At 37.0% G+C, this 18,598-nt stretch overlaps 3 protein-coding genes across 7 annotated transcripts; 2 read left to right on the top strand and 1 right to left on the bottom strand.

The window, feature by feature from the left end:
• Window positions 1–115: 115 nt before the first annotated feature.
• BFN1 (bifunctional nuclease i) lies at window positions 116–3,699 on the top strand. Its single transcript, XM_089625417.1, has 9 exons — window positions 116–371; window positions 537–717; window positions 794–901; window positions 986–1,041; window positions 2,220–2,303; window positions 2,401–2,496; window positions 2,591–2,655; window positions 2,757–2,830; window positions 3,347–3,699. Exons 1-9 carry the CDS (start codon window positions 255–257, stop codon window positions 3,469–3,471), a joined length of 906 nt encoding a protein of 301 aa, XP_089481543.1. The 5' UTR covers window positions 116–254; the 3' UTR covers window positions 3,472–3,699.
• Window positions 3,700–4,543: 844 nt separating this feature from the next.
• Window positions 4,544–7,414, bottom strand: LOC149386039 (folate synthesis bifunctional protein, mitochondrial-like). Of its 5 annotated transcripts, XM_089627049.1 has the most exons (6): window positions 7,193–7,414; window positions 7,011–7,044; window positions 6,761–6,868; window positions 6,326–6,650; window positions 5,453–6,227; window positions 4,544–5,274 (listed from the first exon to the last, which is right to left on the bottom strand). In XM_089627049.1, the coding sequence occupies exons 4-6, from the start codon at window positions 6,405–6,407 to the stop codon at window positions 4,587–4,589; spliced, it is 1,545 nt and encodes a 514-aa protein (XP_089483175.1). In that variant the 5' UTR covers window positions 6,408–6,650; window positions 6,761–6,868; window positions 7,011–7,044; window positions 7,193–7,414; the 3' UTR covers window positions 4,544–4,586. The 5 variants fall into 5 exon arrangements, with proteins under 5 accessions (XP_089483175.1, XP_089483173.1, XP_089483172.1 ...); XM_089627047.1 differs by having other exon boundaries at window positions 6,326–6,868; window positions 7,011–7,080; XM_089627046.1 differs by having other exon boundaries at window positions 6,326–6,868.
• A 3,723-nt stretch (window positions 7,415–11,137) lies between these two features.
• On the top strand, window positions 11,138–15,968 carry LOC149386038 (internal alternative NAD(P)H-ubiquinone oxidoreductase A1, mitochondrial-like). The gene is made up of 9 exons (XM_089627476.1): window positions 11,138–11,582; window positions 11,927–12,473; window positions 13,783–13,999; window positions 14,225–14,385; window positions 14,447–14,512; window positions 14,595–14,758; window positions 15,045–15,159; window positions 15,255–15,434; window positions 15,544–15,968. Exons 2-9 carry the CDS (start codon window positions 11,943–11,945, stop codon window positions 15,697–15,699), a joined length of 1,590 nt encoding a protein of 529 aa, XP_089483602.1. The 5' UTR covers window positions 11,138–11,582; window positions 11,927–11,942; the 3' UTR covers window positions 15,700–15,968.
• Window positions 15,969–18,598: the final 2,630 nt, after the last annotated feature.

Below are 18,598 nucleotides of genomic sequence, written 5' to 3'. Positions count from 1 at the left end.
ATCTTGCTTGTTTTGCACGTAACATGTTGAGTACATGAATAAAATAATGGAAGTAACACTAAACTTAAAGCAGTGGACATGTGTTACTTGCACTCAATGGGAAGTTGAATCTTCAACGGCTTTTAGTTTGTTTTGTTTAGCTTATAAAATATGTAACGTCCCATCACATTGGAAAACAAGATATAGTAGGTTGTCAAGATTACAAAGACAGAATAACAAAAATAATCAACAAATTCGAGTTAATTTGTGTTGCGATGGGGATATTTAATTTATACGGGTTTGTTATGTTGCTGGGCTTTGCCTCCGTTATGGTTCCGAGGACTCGAGGCTGGAGCAAAGAGGGACATATTATGACATGTCGTATTGCCCAGGTATATAGTTTTCCAGTTCTGTTTCCACTTGAATTTCAGTACATTTGACCGATCAGCAATTTACAAGACACAACTTATGGGTTTCTTTTGTAAAGTTTTCAAAAGCTACAATATTACCAAACTAGCCCCCCGGGCCGTTCACGCGGTTATTTGAAATTCGAGCAGGCGTTGTTGGAGCCAGAGGCTAGTGAGGCAGTACAAAATCTATTGCCACAAGAAGTGAACGGAGATTTGTCGAGTCTGTGTGTGTGGGCAGATCAAATCCGGCATTGGAACAAATACCGTTGGACCTCTTCGCTTCACTTCATCGACACTCCTGACAAAGCTTGTACCTTCGATTACTCGCGTACGCATTACTCATTTCCTTGAAAAAAAAATAGATTTTTCTTTTTTATTATTATCCTAAAACAATTGTTTTTTAGGGGATTGCCATGATCCGAAAGGGCTAAAGGACATGTGCGTTGCCGGTGCCATCCATAACTACACCGCGCAGCTCTCCCACTTTCGACATGGCACCTCTGATCGTAGACGTAATTGATTGTGTGTTAATTGATTAATTAATTAAATGACATTTTTTTCTATATGGTGATTTTACTCGTGTTAATTATTATCAGATAACATGACTGAGGCTTTGTTGTTCGTATCACACTTCATGGGAGATATCCACCAGGTATATTCATTTAGTATTTACCGTATTTAATTTCATCCAAATTATGTGGTTTTTACTTAAAAAAATATGGGACAAATTATAGTCCTACATTAATTGGGAATATATCTAAAGTCAGGATTTTTATTAAGCAAAATAGTCCATGCTTTAAATTTTTTAGCTAAAACACCGCGTTTGACACTATACAAAGTATTAACATGTGCTATTTTTTATTTTAAATATTGGCTATTTTGCTACAAGCTTAGAACCTTGGGCTTGTTTGGTAGTTCACTCAAACTGTTTTTGTTTTCATATAGTTGTAGTCTAAAAAATTTTTGCAGTTGTTTTCAAATAATTGTTTGGTAAGAATTTCAGTTTTTTTTATTCAGTTTTTTGTAATTGTAGTATAATAATTCACATAAGAATTAGGCGTCGAGATATATACTAATTGAAAGTCTTTGCTGCGAATATAATGGTCGTACCTTTAGTAATAATGATTGTTCACAAGTTTATCGGAAAACACCGTTTGTCTTTGTAGTCAATACAACAAATATCAAATTTGGATACCTAATGTTGACTAAAAATAGTGAAAACTCATGTGTTCGACGAGAGGATCACGACCAATTAATAGTTTGTAAAATGGAGTTTCGATTGTTTAAAGTTTGACATAATTGTAAAACTTAAGTTTTTCAGGAAACGAAAACAAATTCGATAATCAAAAGTGAGGAAAATGAAATGATGTTGATAGGAGAGAAGGAAATGTCAAGAGGATTTATTAAAAAAAAAAAGTTAAAAAAGTTGAGTGAAAAAATTAGAAAACATCTAAAAACAGTTTTCTGATTTTCTTCATTAAAACAGAAAACAGTTTGAAAACTTTTTGAGTTGTATTATGAGAATCATCAAACAAACAGTCAATTCAGTTTTTTCAAAAAACTGTTCAAGTTAGAAAAGTCAAAAACAGTTTTCAAATGAAGAAACAAACAAGGCCTTAGCTATTTTGTATTTTTTTTTCTTTACCGTGGCTATTTATCTAATACCTTATTGGGAAATTGACAGGAATAATTAAAGCTTTGGGTTTTGTTATTAGATGTGTCAATATTTGAGTTTTGATTGATTTTTGATAATTGTCAAACATATAATATTATTGCTATCAATTTTCCTACATTCTTTTATTATTTATTTAATTATCTTTTCTTTGGCAGCCGATGCACGTGGGATTCACGAGCGACGAAGGAGGAAATACCATTGATTTACGTTGGTTCAGACACAAATCAAATTTGCATCACGTAATTAAAGCTTAATTCTTTTTTAAATCGATTTCATTGTTGGTCGTAAGATATTATTGGCATGACACGATGTCGTGATCGTAATGAAAACAATTAGGTATGGGATAGAGAGATTGTACTCACAGCTATGGCCGATTACTACGACAAGGACATGGACCTTCTTCTAGAACATATCCAACAAAATTTCACCCATGTAAGATTAATAAAATAAAATACACCAATATTTTTCCACGTTAAATATTATTCAATTATTTACTACTATAACATTTTCAACTTTAATGTTCCAGGGAATCTGGACAGATGATGTAGAGTCGTGGAGAGATTGTGACGATCTTGCTTCATGTGTGAATAAGTTAGTATTCTCTTCATTAGACCATTTAAAAAATAGTATTCTTAACTTATTTAGCTTCATTTTGTTTTCTTCTTTCTAATTATTTTTTTCTTTTTATCCAGGTATGCTGTGGAGAGTATTGGCTTAGCATGCAAATGGGGTTACAAAGGCGTTAAGGCTGGCACAACGCTTTCAGGTACTTTGAAAAGCCAAAAACTATAAACATATTTATATATTTCACCATTACTTTGTGACACTTTTGTAATTTCTGCTATTGTCTCTCGTCACGGAATCACGTTACATCTCTATATGAGATATGACTTCTTTTAGCAATCATTAATATTGTCCTAAGAGAACATTTTGAGAATATATAGTCATCAATTTTGGTCCTATGAGAACATTTTGAGAATATATAGTTGCTATTTTTCTCTCTTTTTTCTCACTCTTTAAGAATCTTCTTAAAAGTATATTGCTCATCACTTAATTAACATTTGTGTTTACAATTTATTTGTAGTAGATAATTTTTATTAACTTTTTTACTTTTGAAAATTCCAAAACACTTATATTTTATTTCAAGATAATTATTATGCAACTATATGAAGAAAAACTCACAAATTTTTCCCCGTCTATCATTCTCGGTATTATAAAGAAAGAAAAGATTGGAAAGTAATGACCTTTTTTCTTTTCTCCTGGAATTTAATTATGTTTGCAGATGATTACTTTAAGACTAGGATGCCCATCTTAATGAAGCGCATAGCTCAAGGTGGAGTGAGATTAGCAATGTTATTGAATCGGGTATTTGGCGACTCCGTACAAGGATTTGCAACGCCGACTTAAGTCTATGTTGTGATTTTTGGACATAAATTGTTTCCATGTCTTTCACACAAAATTAAATTAGTCATGCATGAGACCATTGTTTCTCAAGATGACATAGCTTTCAAAAATTAGGTTTCAGACAATATTTATTAAAACAGTATGTACTCTTTAACTTATGACTTACTTACGTGCACACTTACAAATAAACGACTCATCTTTATATGATTGTTCTAGTTAAGACTTATTCTTTCTTCTTGGTCTCTTCTTCATCTTTCCTCTTTTTCTCCTCGTCTTCCTCTTTGGCCTTGAACTGCTTGTCAGACTCTTCCACAAGTTTGTCATTGGCTACCGTACACCGTCGTCTTTCAAACCTTTGCCGTCTTTTGCTAGCTCACTCACACTAGCTTGAATCGCCTTTTGAAAGTCTACAAAACTGCGACTTTATCTCATTCACAAAAGTCTCCAATGTCTTTAACTGAGAGTCTGAGACTATCAAAGAATATTGTACTTTGTAAGTTAGAATCATTGATTAAAAAGAAATACCATTGGGTGATCCGTCACCAAAAAAAAAAAAAAAAAAAAAACCCCGAATTTTGTGACAAACTTATCACAAAACACAGTACTTTCATGACAAATTTGTCACAAATTCCTGTGTTTCGTAATTTCGTGATAATTTAGTCACGAAATAGTTTTGTATCGATGGTGGTTAACATAAAAAAATATAAATTAGAAGGAATAGTATTTGAATGAATTACTTCCGAATTTTATCGAGTATTTTCGCACCTCACACGGAACTAGAACTTCCGGTTAATTCTGGTTCCGATGTCCAAGTTTAGCCAAGTGCAAAAAAAGAATACAGGATTAGTTTTTTTTTAGTACTAAGCTAAAAATTAAATTATCGACAGACAAATGCAACGTTTCATCGGATTCTGCTTCAAAATTTATGTAAAGAAAGATACATATAAATAACACACAGAAAAATAAGAAGAAAAAAAAAACGCTTGTTAATAATCATCAAAGAATCCAACAAAGCACACAAAATAATAATAATAAAATAAATAAAAAATTAAACAAAATTCTAAACCTGCAAGAGTACTACATGGCAGAACTTGGCCAAAAAAAAAAAACCGTTTTTTTTACTTCCTATTCCTTCTCAAAATCGCATCGCAGAGCTTCACGGCATCAACATTGCCTCTGACATCATGTACTCTCACGATGTTCGCGCCGCCCAAAACCCCGGCTGTCACCGAAGCGACTGTAGCCGGGTCTCTCTCCGCCGGTTCGGGGCGAGAACATATTTCCCCCAAAAACCTTTTCCTCGAAGGTCCGATGAGCAGAGGCGCACGAGACAATGCCAGGCTTTTCTTCGCGATCTCTGCTCGGATACCCGGCAAGCCCCTGAGAACATCCAGACTCTGCTCCGTGTTCTTCGAGAACCCGATCCCAGGGTCGATAATGACCCTCCAAGCCGGGATTCCCGCCAGCTCAGCGTCCTCGAGCCTCGAGTGCAACTCGGAAGCAACTTCTTTGCAGACATCATCACCGTCGTATCTCAGATTCTCGGCGCTCTGCATCGTTGACGGGTCTCCTCTCATGTGCATCGCCGCGTAAGGGACACCGAGATTCGCGACGGCCTCGAACATCCGGCGATCGAGGCTCCCGGCGGAGACGTCGTTCACGATGTGGGCCCCGCTGGCGATCGCTTCCGAAGCGACGTCGGAGTAGAAAGTGTCGACGGAGACGAGCTTTCCCTCGGCTTCCGGCGTCGCCAGAACGGCCTCGAGGACCGGAATCAGCCTCTCCATTTCTTCCTCCGGAGAAACCCTGGAAGTAAAGGTGGGCAAATGGTCAACCGGTTAAACCTTTTATTTATTCTGAACAGTTAACGGCTAACTAATTAACCGTTAGTTTCGATATTTTACTTTCTTGGTGACTGGTTAACCGGTTAAAACGTTAATCAATCGACCTCTTAAATTTAACCGGTCAAAATGTCAACCTTTACCTGGAAGCCATGGGGCGCGTGGATTGGGCGCCGATGTCGATCATATCAGCCCCTTCGGAGATCATGGACCGGAATCGAGACACCGCGTCGTTTACACTTATAAACTTTCCTCCGTCGCTAAAGCTATCGGGTGTCAGGTTAAGCACGCCCATGACCGAGGTTTTCTCCGACCAATCCCAAAACCCGTTATTAACCGGAAGAACTCTCTTCATACCTCCCTTCCCGACGAGGGAATCCCCGCCCAATCTCTCCCAGGACCCGAAAAGCCCGTCGGGGTTATCGGCGAAAGCGTGCCAACGAGCGACGGTGTCGTTGTCAATAGCCGATCCCAGCAAATCTATCAGCGGCGCAACCACGAAAGGCCTCTCCCAAATTCTCTCGTGGGGTACGGTGAGGACGTCGGAGCAGACCCTGAACTTGCCGTAGAACAAGATGTCCAAGTCGATGGGCCTCGGGCCGTACCTTACGCCGTCTGAAAGCCGGCCCATGTCTTTTTCGATCTTCTTCAGCGCTCGCAAGAGCTCGTGAGGCCCGAGCTTGGTGTGGGCTCTCACGGCGGAGTTGAGGAACCGAGGCTGATCGGTCACGTACGCCGGTGCGGTCTCGTACAGACACCCGTGCCTCGCCACGCGGATTCCCGACCCTTTCATCAACCGCAAGGCTTCGTCGAAATTGCCGAGCCTATCGCCCACGTTGCTTCCCAAAGCAATCACCACTTCTTGGTCGGGAGACTGGGCTTCCACCGAGGAATGGAAAGAGGAGAGACACGATGACACTGCGATTAAATCGAACCAGGAAGGAATTAAAAAAAAAAAAAAAAAAAACACCTCATTAGCAAAGTTTTAAAATTCGAGCTTGTGATCTGAAATTCACCTTTGCAATACTTCGAGGACAGACCGCGTTTCGTGGCTGAGATTATGTTCATCGCAAGAGGATGAGAGAATAAAAAGTTCATAGCTTTATTTTACCGGATGTATGCTTGGGCTTCTCAGAATTTCTGGTTTGGTGCGACTTTAGGTTTTTATGTTTACAGAGAGATTTGTGTTTTAGGTGTTTGTGATTTGGTGTGTATTGTACGACAACGACGATCTCGCCTCCGGCAACGCAGCTCTGCGATTTGCACCGGAAGTTCGAAAAGATGATCCAATACGCTTCGAGGAAGGCTTACACAGAGACGCGTATGAGAAATATACGCTACCTTAAGTGGGCTCATGAACATTTCAAACACACAGGTCTCAATCACATCTAAACCTCCATCTTTAGCCTTCTCTATCAAATCTTCACACATTTGCGAGATGAAAAACACACCTGACTTCTTTGGTCATGTATAGAGCCAGAGAAGAGAATTCTTCTTTTCCCATATGGCGTTCTTTCAATTGGCCCAGACTCTGACTTCGCTTAATCGTCCCGAACCACCTGAGAAGAAGATAAAACAAACAAAACTTTAATCAGATTCCCAAACTAAAAAAAAAAGTTCTCCCAGAAAGTATAAAAAATCAAATACACTTAAAAACACATACTAAATTCAGAAAGAAAAATAAAACGAAGAAAGACTCACCTGTTGCATTGATTTCAGACACACAAATATCATCCTGAAATTCAAAAGACGCTTTAAAAATAAAAATGACCTAAATTAAAGAAACGATTTTTATTTTTCAGAAATGGAAGAGGAACGAGACATATAAATCGGTAAAGACTCAAAGAACTGAGCTAAGAGAGAAGGATATTGGTAATTCTTACTCCTTTCTCACGGTGGGGCTCAGTCCTACGTGGACATCGTTTCAAATCCTCCGCTTGCCCCGCCACGTCAGCGAACCTCAGAGCCTCCCTCGAGTACGCATTCTACTTCTTATCGTCGTCTTCTTTGGTGATATCTCTCGGCGCTCTATTCGAAACGACGACGATGCCGATCAGAGCAGTCTCGTTTGGGAAGATACAAGACGCAAAGAGAGGAAAAAATTGAGAGAGGACGAGGAAAAGAGTGAGAGAGAAAAAGGAGAGCGAATTAAAAAAAAAAAAAAAAAAAAAAAACGTTTTAGCTCATTTGGTCCCGAATTTTTGTGTTTTAGCGTTATTAGTCCTTAAAACTTTTTTTTAGAGTTAAATCGGCCTCAATATATATATATTTTTTTTAGTATTTAACGGAAACATCGCGTGAGTGACACGTGAGGACTTATTTGAAAGATAGAACAAAAAATCTCATCTTTTTCATATTTCCGACTCATATTTTAAAAGAAAATGACGATAAAAATACTTAAAGTTTTATGTTGAATATACTTAACGGTGATACCAAAACCTAACATTAGATATTTTGGCCGTAAAAAAAAATGAGTAGTTAAGTGTATCCAACGTAAAATTTTAGATATTTTTGCCGTCATTTTCTCTATTTTTAGATATTTTTGTCGTCATTTTCTCTATTTTTAAATAATATAAATATGCCCTCTATATTTGGGTCTTTGTTTCCTAAGCGTAAATAACATTCAGACCAAAAACTCTCAAAACTAGGAAAAGATTGAAGATGAGGTAGATGAGTGTTGAAGACGAGGGTTATCGATGACGATTTCAAATAGGTTGGAGGCGAAGTGTTGAAGACGACGAGTCTTCGAAGACAAAGGGCGAGTGGTCGACCTAATACCCAACCTAAAGTTCCAGGCAAGATACACATTCACATATGTATTTTGTTTTGCTCAGTAATTAAGATGGTAATGCTTTGCTCTCTTTGTTATTTTGGTATGTATACTATAAACACGATTTGCTTTTATTGGACATGTGATGAGTTTTTTTTTTCAATACTTAAGCATATGGTTATTTTAATCTACACTAACACATGCTCAGATAAAGAATTATAGAAATGGGACATCTTTCATTTTGGTCATTAACATATTGGCAATATTTTTGTCTTTTTGTTGATGTACTATGTTATCGCAAGAAGTCAATTCGATGTGTTTGTGATATATTATAAACAATGATGGTGTTAATGTAACTGAGAATGTAATTCGTTGGAGTAATGAAAATTGAAAAATGTAATATTCAGGAAATAAAAGCCTATTTGTGGGCACAACCAAAATAATTGTATTATTCGTGTCCATGCCAATTGCACAATGTACAAAGTAATGCATATGCAATGAGATAAATTGCATTATTCTAGTCCATGAAAACTGCACAAAGTAATTGTCCCTTGAATGAACTCTTCACAAAATAACCGTCAAGCCCTATAATGCGACGACACCCAGCCAACCAATCACTTTTTGTTCCAGCCATGCATATATACATCCTCAAGAATTTGGGTTTTTGTTTTCGTTTGGACCAAGAGGATAACACTTAATCTTGATTGTAGACTTAGGATTGGACTTTTTCAGTTCTTTGACATAATCCCAAAGCCTCTCGTATTGCATCACCACAGAGCCATGAGTTATGTCTTGAGCTAGCTTCATTGCTCTATAAAATTGTCGTTTCGATATGTCTATTAGAGTATCTTCTTTCACTTCTTGTTTAGATCCTTTAAATAACCAATTCGATTGTGCTCGAAATTGATTCAAGTATTTCTTGCATGACCACTTATATCCAACTTTTCTTCTTGAAAAATCAAACTACAACCATGCTCTTGATTCAATGTTTACAATGAAAAACGAGTTGCTTCCACTTTCCAAAGACGCTTCTATGAGTTTTTATGGCATAATCCTTTATAACTCGTTTTGACATATCAATCTTAACGTTGTACACACATCTCGATTTCTTCTTCAATCCACCAACCATTTCAATTGTTTCATCTTCGGAGAGACAACTGCTTAACTCTACTAAATCTCCACTACAACTTTCAAGTAAGACTTGACCACCAATTGCGTCATGAAAACCAACTCAATTTTATGTAGAGTTGGTCTTAGTACTCGGCAAGTCGATCAGATTTTTCTTCTTCCGAATAAGTAAATTGGTCTTTGTCGTTATCATTAATATCATCATCATCATCATCACTCTCATTAGCAATTGCAAATGGATCACTCCATATTTCCATCGTGCTCTTGCAATAAAGCTAAAAATAACAATAAATTGTTAAGAGAACATTAGCTACATAAACATGAAGAATACGTAACTACTTTAAATATTCTGATGTCAAAACAAGGAATGAAACAAAAAAAAGTCTGGTGTATTAAAGACTTCGAGAAGAAAAATAAACAACATACATTTGAGGGGAAATTGTGGTCGACCGTTCGCCTTTTGTCTTCGAAAACTTGTTGTCTTCAACACTCTGCCTCCGATAACCCTCGTGCTTAACACTAAGTCTTAAACCTTGTCTTCAAACCTTTGTCTTCAATCCTTTGTCTTTTGATAATCTTGGGTCTGAAAGCGAAGATGACATCTTCATGTGCTACGCACATGATATTTCTGTTAATTAATTAATGTGGGGGATGTTATGCCCCAAAAGAATAAACATTGAGGGTGGTTTAACTCCGTTTTTTTTATTATACATTAATAATGCTCAAACATACAAGTTTAGAGACCAAATGAGCTAAAAATCATTTTAAATAAAGGAAAAAAGAGAGTTATTAAGGTCTTGGTAAATTTTTCATTTTTATAGAAAAGGTAAATCTAAAAAAAAAAAAAAAGAGTCCTATTTGTGGTAGTTAAATTTTCCCAATTTTAATAATAATAATAAAACTTGATAAACAAAATTTAATGCTGCTTCACATTTGAAACTCCATGTTGAATATGTTAGGAAAACTAAATTTTTTGGTAGGTAAAACGTCCAAAATACTATTGTTAAAAAACTTCGAAACGATTAGAAAGATGAAAAAACTTGAAATCCCTAAAAAATAAAAACAAAACTTTCGGAACAATTAAAAGACGAAGGAAAAACATACGAAATCATTGGTGTTAGAATAACAGCTTGATTTTTTTAAACCAAATTTGCCTATACAACTACACTTGAATTTTGTTTTTGTTTTTTTCCAAAAAAAAAACTGCACCTAAATTTCCGTTTCAAAGGAGAAGAAAAGACTATACATTAGTTTACTAAAAAGTGAAATAAATCAACCTTCCGACTCGTACTCCTTATATCTTCCAAGAAATAAACACGAAATTTTAGAAAAATAAAAAAATTACCATACAAACTGGAGAGTAGTGTGTCTTTACAACTTGCAAAAAATTATAGGAATAATTACACAACAATACATGGGAAGAATTCACTGAAAAGTAAAGGAACTATGAACCATAAATTCATATTCCTTGCCTTTTCGAAATAAACACAATAATTCTGAAAATAAAAGATGGACACTCTAGCGAATCTTGATTAACGTGAATCTTTTGATATGCTTCCAAAATTTATAACAATTAATTCACAAGGATTTATTGACTGAAAAGTGATAATAATGGAAGCAGTATCATCTATTAATACATTTTTTTTTTCTCAAAGATAAATACATATTCCTTGTGTCTAATAAAGACATAGATTCTAGAATTTAGAAAATAAAAATTTCCGAATAACCAGGAGTTATTCAGTCTGTTCAGAAGCTTCTAACAGAAACGTTGAATTATGAACCCATATTATTGGGAAAACAAAATAAATTAGAACCATTTGGACTTCATTTTTTAAACATTTATTACGGTTCAAATTTGGGTATCTTCCGCAGCCATGAATACAGCTGGGCCCAGGGGACCGAATCACTGACTTCAAGCGGCTAGTCAACATATTTGAAACGAAAACTCGAAACTACCCTTCAGAATACTCAACATCATCGACCAACTCTTCCAGGGGTATTATTGTCTTTTAGGCGTTAGCACGTTTTTCGGATTCTAATTCAATTTGGAATTTCCCAACCATGAAAGAGAATATACGGAGTTGTACGCTTCTTTCCTCGAACTTTAGAAACGTACAGATTTATTTAATAATATTTTATTTCTGTCGCTCAGATTTTGTCCAAAACTATTCTTGCGCTTCAAGTCGCTGATTCGCTGAAGCGTGTGAACATTCAACCAACTTCGAAAACTACACACTTACCACAGAAGATATTTATAGTGCCGCAAGAGCAGAAGAGAGAGAGAGAGAGATCAAAAGTTCTGTCGAACACTTCAACCTAAAACATCGGAGGCGTGAAGAACAAAGACAATATTCAAACTCTGCTCTTCTTCAAAAGTAACGTTTCTCTAACCCTTCGTCTCACATAATCTCAGAACTCTCCACCATTTTTCCTTTTCCGTTTCATAAACCATTAATTCTACGAGAATGTATATTAAAATTTGCGCTAGGTTGAGTCCAGCTGGTTCACTTCTGTTTATTGAGATCTGTTGATTCGTTCTGATTTTTTTATTTTTTTTGGTATTTATCGATTAAAAAAATTCACAGTTCAGTTTCACGATTCAGTCTTCGTTATCACCGCCGCAAAAATACACAACCATCCGTACACACACAATTCTCAACACTACATATAATAATAGCGCACACCAAGTCATTTTCTCTGATTCTTTTTCCTTTTCTAGAAAAAAAAAAGGAACAATGGCGACAAAAGCTCTCCTATCAAGAACCACGGCACTGGCGAGAATCGCCAGAACCACCGGCGCGAGAGCAACGAAGAAGACGAACAACACAATCTCCAAGCACCGTTACGAGCCACCGCCGCCGAGGGGATTATCAATGTTCTCGAGCTCATCAGCCGCGGCGGCGATGGAAGAGGAGGACTACGGGTCGGAGTGGGAAGAGGAAAGAGCGGCGGCGGTGAGGAATAAGGCGGTGCCGGGGTTGGGGGCGACGCGGTCGAGCGAGAAGCCTCGGGTGGTGGTGTTGGGGACGGGGTGGGCGGCATGCCGGTTCCTGAAGGGGGTGGACACGGAGGAGTACGACGTGGTGTGCGTCTCGCCGCGGAACCACATGGTGTTCACGCCGCTGCTGGCGTCCACCTGCGTCGGCACCCTCGAGTTTCGCTCCGTGGCCGAGCCCGTCGGCAGGATCCAGGCCGCGCTCTCCTCCGCCCCCGCCTCCCACTTCTACCTCGCCACCTGCACCTCACTCGACACCCATGCCCACGAGGTCTGTGAACGTGTTATTTTGATGAGTTAATAGTCGGAGGCGAATTTGATAAACAGAAGAAGAAGAAAAAATTTATTCTGAATTTTGTTCGCGGTGTGTTAGAAAATAAAAATTAGGGGTGAAATTTTAAATCTTAAGGGGTTGGTATAGTGGTGAAGGCGATTTTTGGGCCTTGCACTGACTATGTGTTTGTGCTTTTGTTATTTTGATGAGTTATATGCACTCGGCGGAGCTAGGATTCCTAGTCAGGGGGGCGAATCTGATATAGAGAAAAAAAATTATTCTGAATTTTGTTCGCGGTGTGTAAGAAAATTAAAATTAGGGGTGAAATTTTAATTCTTAAGGGGTTGGTCTAGTGGTAAAGGCGATTTTTGGGAGTTTTGGGCCTTGCACTGACTATGTGTTTGTGCTTTGTAGTGGGGGGCAAATTTTATTAAAAGAAAAAAAAAATTGTTCTGAATTTTGTATGCGGTGTGTTAGAAAATAAAAATTAGTGGGTGGAATTTTAATTTTCAAAAGTTTTTAGTTAAGGGTTTCGTCTGAATAATGGGGGTAACTTGTTTCGATTAGTAATGGGAGGAGAGTAATTGATGGTTGGGTCTTTTGACTATGTGTTTGTGCTTTGTTAGTTCGATGAGTTATATGCACTGGGCGGAGCTAGGATTTGGCAAAAATTTGTTAAAAAAATTATTCTACATTTTGTATAGGGTGAAAAAAAATCATATAATGTTAGGCTAAAAATGTAAAAAAATTGGGGTGAAATTTTAATTTTCAAAAGTTTAGTAGGGGGTTTCGTTTGAAAAATAAGATGGCCTAGTGGTAAGGGTGATTTTTGGGACATTATCAGCCCCCGGTTCGATTCCGTCATTGACGCAACGATTAATCTCCCAGGTCGATAATGTCAGGGCGTTGTGGATTTAGTCGGGTTTAACCCGGATACCATGGTTATGAAGAAAAAAAAATCTGAAAAAAAAATTGGTAATTAGGTGGTTTACTCGTGATTTAGGTGTCACGTGGTTTTGATTATGTCTTTGTGCTAGTTAGCTATTGTTTGGTTAAATTAACTTGTGATAATGAAACCCGTGGTCTTAAGCTTCACGATGTTTTGATTATGTGTTTGTGTGCCTACATCAATTGCTTTTGTTTTTGCTCTGTGCTCTGCTACATTGTGAAGTATCATAAAATCTATTGGTACTGCAATGAATAACTAATGACCTTAAACTTTCACGAGGTTTCGATAATGTTTCTGTGCACTAATATACCTTTTCATGTCAAGTATTGTTTATGTATTTGTTCGGGCCCTTTTCAGCTATGCTGCGAGACGGTGGAGACCGGGGGGTTGACATCTGGCGAGCCATACAAGTTCAAGGTGGCATATGACAAGCTCGTCATCGCATCCGGGGCCGAGCCGTTGACTTTTGGCATCAAGGGCGTGAAGGAACACGCTTTTTTTCTGCGCGAGGTCACTCACGCCCAGGAGATCAGGAAGAAGCTTCTCTTGAACCTAATGCTCTCCGAGAATCCAGGTTGGTTCCGATTCGCTCACGTTCATGCTCCTCGAATCATCCCCGATATAATTTTACCACTCAGTTTTATTATCCGCAGCTGTATGGTATGTTCCACAGTTTGCGTGAGAAGGCGTGGTAGAACATGAACATCCTAACAAGCCGATTTTGTTAGGGTGAGTTTGACTTGAAAACTCTTGGTCAGCCAATGCCTTTTTGGCTCTAATGCATTTTTCGGTGGCGCAGGAATTCCGGCGGAAGAAAAAAAGCGTCTCCTTCACTGTGTAGTCATCGGCGGCGGTCCCACGGGGGTCGAGTTCAGTGGCGAGTTGAGCGATTTTATCATGAGAGATGTCAAAGAGAGCTACGCCCATGTCAAAGACTACGTCCGAGTAACGCTCATTGAGGTAATAATCGGTCTTTTCAAAGGACGCAAAAATCACAATGTATATAAGATCTTCTTTTCAGGCAAATGAAATCCTGTCCTCCTTTGATGTTGGGTTGAGGCAATATGCGACGGACCACTTGACCAAAGTAAGTCCATCGAATCAAAGTCGATATTCTTCTGGCTGTAAGACTTTTAATTAGAACCGAGATAATATCTCTATTGCTTTAGTCCGGAGTTCGACTTATGCGCGGGGTCGTGAGAGAGGTTCATGCCGAGAAGATAATTCTTAACGATGGGACCGACGTGCCGTACGGCCTCTTGGTGTGGTCCACCGGAGTTGGACCGTCGGGCTTTGTGAAATCGCTTGATCTACCCAAATCTGCAGGAGGAAGGTACACTCACTAGTACGAAAGATTAAATTACAGAGAAAACCTGACCACTTAAAAAGTTGATTATTTCTATTCGTTACAATTTCAGTAACTTTGGCAATAACTCCAAAGTTACGGCTATGTATCTTTTTTTTTTTTTTTAGTAACGAAATTTGCAATTTATTTAAATATATATGCCAGTATTTTCATTGGTCATTCATCGGAAACATTTTAATCACTACTGAAACTAGTATGAATGGAAAACTTAACTGACAAGTTTTATTTATTTATTTATTTGTCAATTGAAAAGGATTGGCGTGGACGAGTGGCTTAGAGTCCCTTCGGTGGACGACGTGTTTGCTCTCGGAGACTGTGCCGGTTTTCTCGAACAGACCGGACGTTCCGTTCTTCCAGCTCTCGCTCAGGTTTGACGAACCACATATTCCATTCCCTTCTCTTGTGTATCTCAAACCCACCATTTGGTTCACTAATTTAAATCTTTTTTTTTTTTCGTTTGCAGGTCGCAGAGCGGCAGGGAAAGTTTTTGGCAGAGCTGTTCAACAAGATCGGAAAGCAAAAGGGAGGCAAAGCGTTGAGCGCAAAAGACGTCGCTCTCGGAGACCCTTTCGTCTACAACCACCTCGGAAGCATGGCTTCCGTTGGCCGATACAAGGCTTTGGTCGATTTGCGCAAGTCTAAGGTGTATATAATATAAGGATATTCTTGCTAACTTGCCGATTTCAAAGTAATAGATTCGCAAAATAGTTACAAAAATGAAATTTCTCAAAACTAATCCGACCGTATCGCAGGACTCGAAGGGGATAACCCACGCCGGGTTCGTCAGCTGGCTGATCTGGCGCTCTGCTTACCTGACACGTGTCGTCAGCTGGAGGAACCGATTCTACGTGGCGGTGAATTGGGCGACCACTCTTGTGTTCGGCAGAGACAACACCAGAATCGGTTAAGAGTTAGTAAATGCAGAGCTGCTCTGTTATTAATTTCCGAGATATGGAGTTCTTGGATTTTTGGTCTATTTGATTTATAGTTTTATACACAGTTCAAAATAAATGATATCATTGACATGACATGTACATTAGCTCATTTTTATTGTTGGATTTGATGAGTTGAAATAATATGTTGCCGGTTAAATCTTTTGATCTCATACAATATTAGTACTGACGCTTAAATTCTCGACTTCTGTTTTTGAGATTCCATTCAAACCACACATCCAAGAAGAAAGAACATAACTAAGACAAAAGTTACAAAATTTAAGATAATAATAAGTAAAGAAATAAAAGGAAAAATCTATTAAACCGATATGAACCTGGTTCCTACAACTAAAACACACACTGGAATTTTCATCACGTAACAAGGAGAAAAAAAACACATGAAACCCTCAGAACTTTCATTTTGCCTACGAAGTACAATTTTTTTTTTTCATAGCCTGAAAGTGGCCCAAACAAAAAAAAAAAGGACGGCATGTTTTTTTGGTTCCTTTCCCGAGAGAAAAGTGTGTGTTGAAGAGCTCAAGAGCAGCGATTCTGAGGTGAAAAGATTGAAGAAAAAGAGTGAATGAGAAGACACACCACAGTCATCTTGACCTGGCCTCTCTTTGGGATCAGACGGCCAGAAATCTTCCCTGACACGCTCACACTCACAGCCCCCCGATCAACCGCCATTTCCTTTTCTTCTTCTTTGGGAAAGGATGAGTTGAAATGGAAATCGGAAGCGAGTGACTTGTTCGAACGTTTATGTTTATGTGTTGCTGTTGTTTTGATGTTTAGTGTTGGTGTCTTTACAGTGTTTATATAGAGTCTCTAGAAGAAAAGAGTTGTTGGACAACCAGACTTCTCTTTCGTTGTATTTTCTTTTTTCTTTTTTTTTTCTTTTTTATTTATTACCAAGAAAACATGTGTACTACTGATGCTCTCTTTCGAATTTTGACTTCATATTGACGATCTTGACAATTGAAGATTATCTGTTACGTGTGTGTTCACACACACTTTTGTCTTTTAGGTCTTTCCAAGACAGGCTTCAAACGTATTATTCTCTTGTATTCATCGCCGCCGAGTCGCTTTCGCCGCAAACATTTAAATATTTAATAATTAATGACGTAAGCCACGGTTGTAATTTTATTATTATTTATTATTACAAGTTAAACTGAATAGCGAAAGGGAATTGAATTGGATCAAACTTTTGTTGTCACACTATCAACTGAAATTTAGTTCGACTAATAGATTCAATCCAAACCAAATTATACGATTTACATATTTAGTTGAGATCGATGACGTCTATTGTTATTGAGGGAGTTGAATTACACATCAAATGTGTTTTCTTTATAGTATCATTTGCACCTCTCGAATCTCTTCGATTTTTTTTTTAAATATGTCGCAAGGTTCGATTAGCTTAATGTTTGAAATGAGTGGAATTCAAACTAGGGCAGGAACACATATGATAGAGATAGAAAGACAGAGAGGAGAAGAAGTGTACACTTGAAACGAATATTCATTTTACATTGTTTATAATGATTTCTTGCTATTTTGTAATATAAATAAAACATTAGTCATTTTGTGATTTTTTTTTTTTTTTGTAAATAAGTTGCACTGCCCAAAAAAATTACCTTAAATAACAACTATATTGATAAATTATTGTTAAAAAAAAGATAAATAAAGCAATTCTTATTATAATGTTGTGAGCAATATCAAGCAATAAAAAAAACCTTGAATTATTTTAGTTAAATAAAAACCATTTCAAATTAAAAATAAAGTTAAATAATTTTTGTCAAAAAATTATGACATTGTTTCTCTTATGATAAAAGATAAATTTCATAAATTGTGTTTAAGATAGCATGAAATTTCGTGTATTTGCCCTTTTGTATCTTCAATATTAGGGATAAAAGTATCCTTAATACGTTCCATGGTCGCAGCACATTATAGGAGCTGGCAGCGATTTTTAAATTTTATTAGCAACATGCATTGGCAATGCAACGAGGAACGGAAAAACTGTATTTTTTCAACGACAAATCTGAAAAGTATTATAAATCTTTAATTTTATAATACAAAATATTTCAAAACATGCAATAAAGTACAATAACATAAAAATGAACTTACTATTGAGAAATAACTTCGCAAAATTTACCAAACGACCCAAAAATAATTTAAACTTCGCACAACTTGTGTAAGATATGCTCTTCGTGACTGAGAAACAAAGAATTTAATTGATTTCCTTATAGTATAATTCTATCGGGTGAAGATAAATTTTAGAAGAAAATGAGTTTGAAAATTAGAGTGAGATATAGTAATTTTAAGGTAATACTACTTTGTTATAAATATTAAAAATACACATAGAAACAAAAAAAACAGACACTATCAAATTATGAAACAGATTCATGCAAGACATCAACAATTTATAAAATTTCTCTAATAAAATCAAAGTCAAGACTCAATAGTATAAGTTCGGATGGATATGTGTTTTTTTTAATAATAAAAAACAATTTGTCAAATAGGTTTTTCCATATGAACTGGGGACCATCTTAAAGTAAAACCACCCAAAATTTAACGGAATTGATTAAAACCATGTTGCATAAGAATCACATGTTTTGTTAATAACAGAGAAGTAATGATTATAGTGACATAATTGTAACTTTACTTTTCTTTTTTATAATGCTGTAGATAGAGACCATTCAAATATTCAATGAATATCTCTAAAAAAAATTATATTCAATGAATAAAATAAATTAGTGAAAATAACCTTTTGTTCATGCAATGTGAACACTATATTTTTTAATCATGCATGCGAGTCAGATTATGTTTAGGCAGAAGCGGAATATTCGGTCTCATGTATGTACGTATTCTTGCAACTTAT

The sequence above is a fragment of the Urtica dioica genome, chromosome 9 (assembly GCF_054948205.1).
Source record: "Urtica dioica subsp. dioica isolate 48M chromosome 9, U.dioica_male_clone48M_v1_H2, whole genome shotgun sequence".
Lineage (NCBI taxonomy): Eukaryota > Viridiplantae > Streptophyta > Magnoliopsida > Rosales > Urticaceae > Urtica > Urtica dioica.
This window is presented reverse-complemented; position numbering and strand designations above follow the sequence as displayed.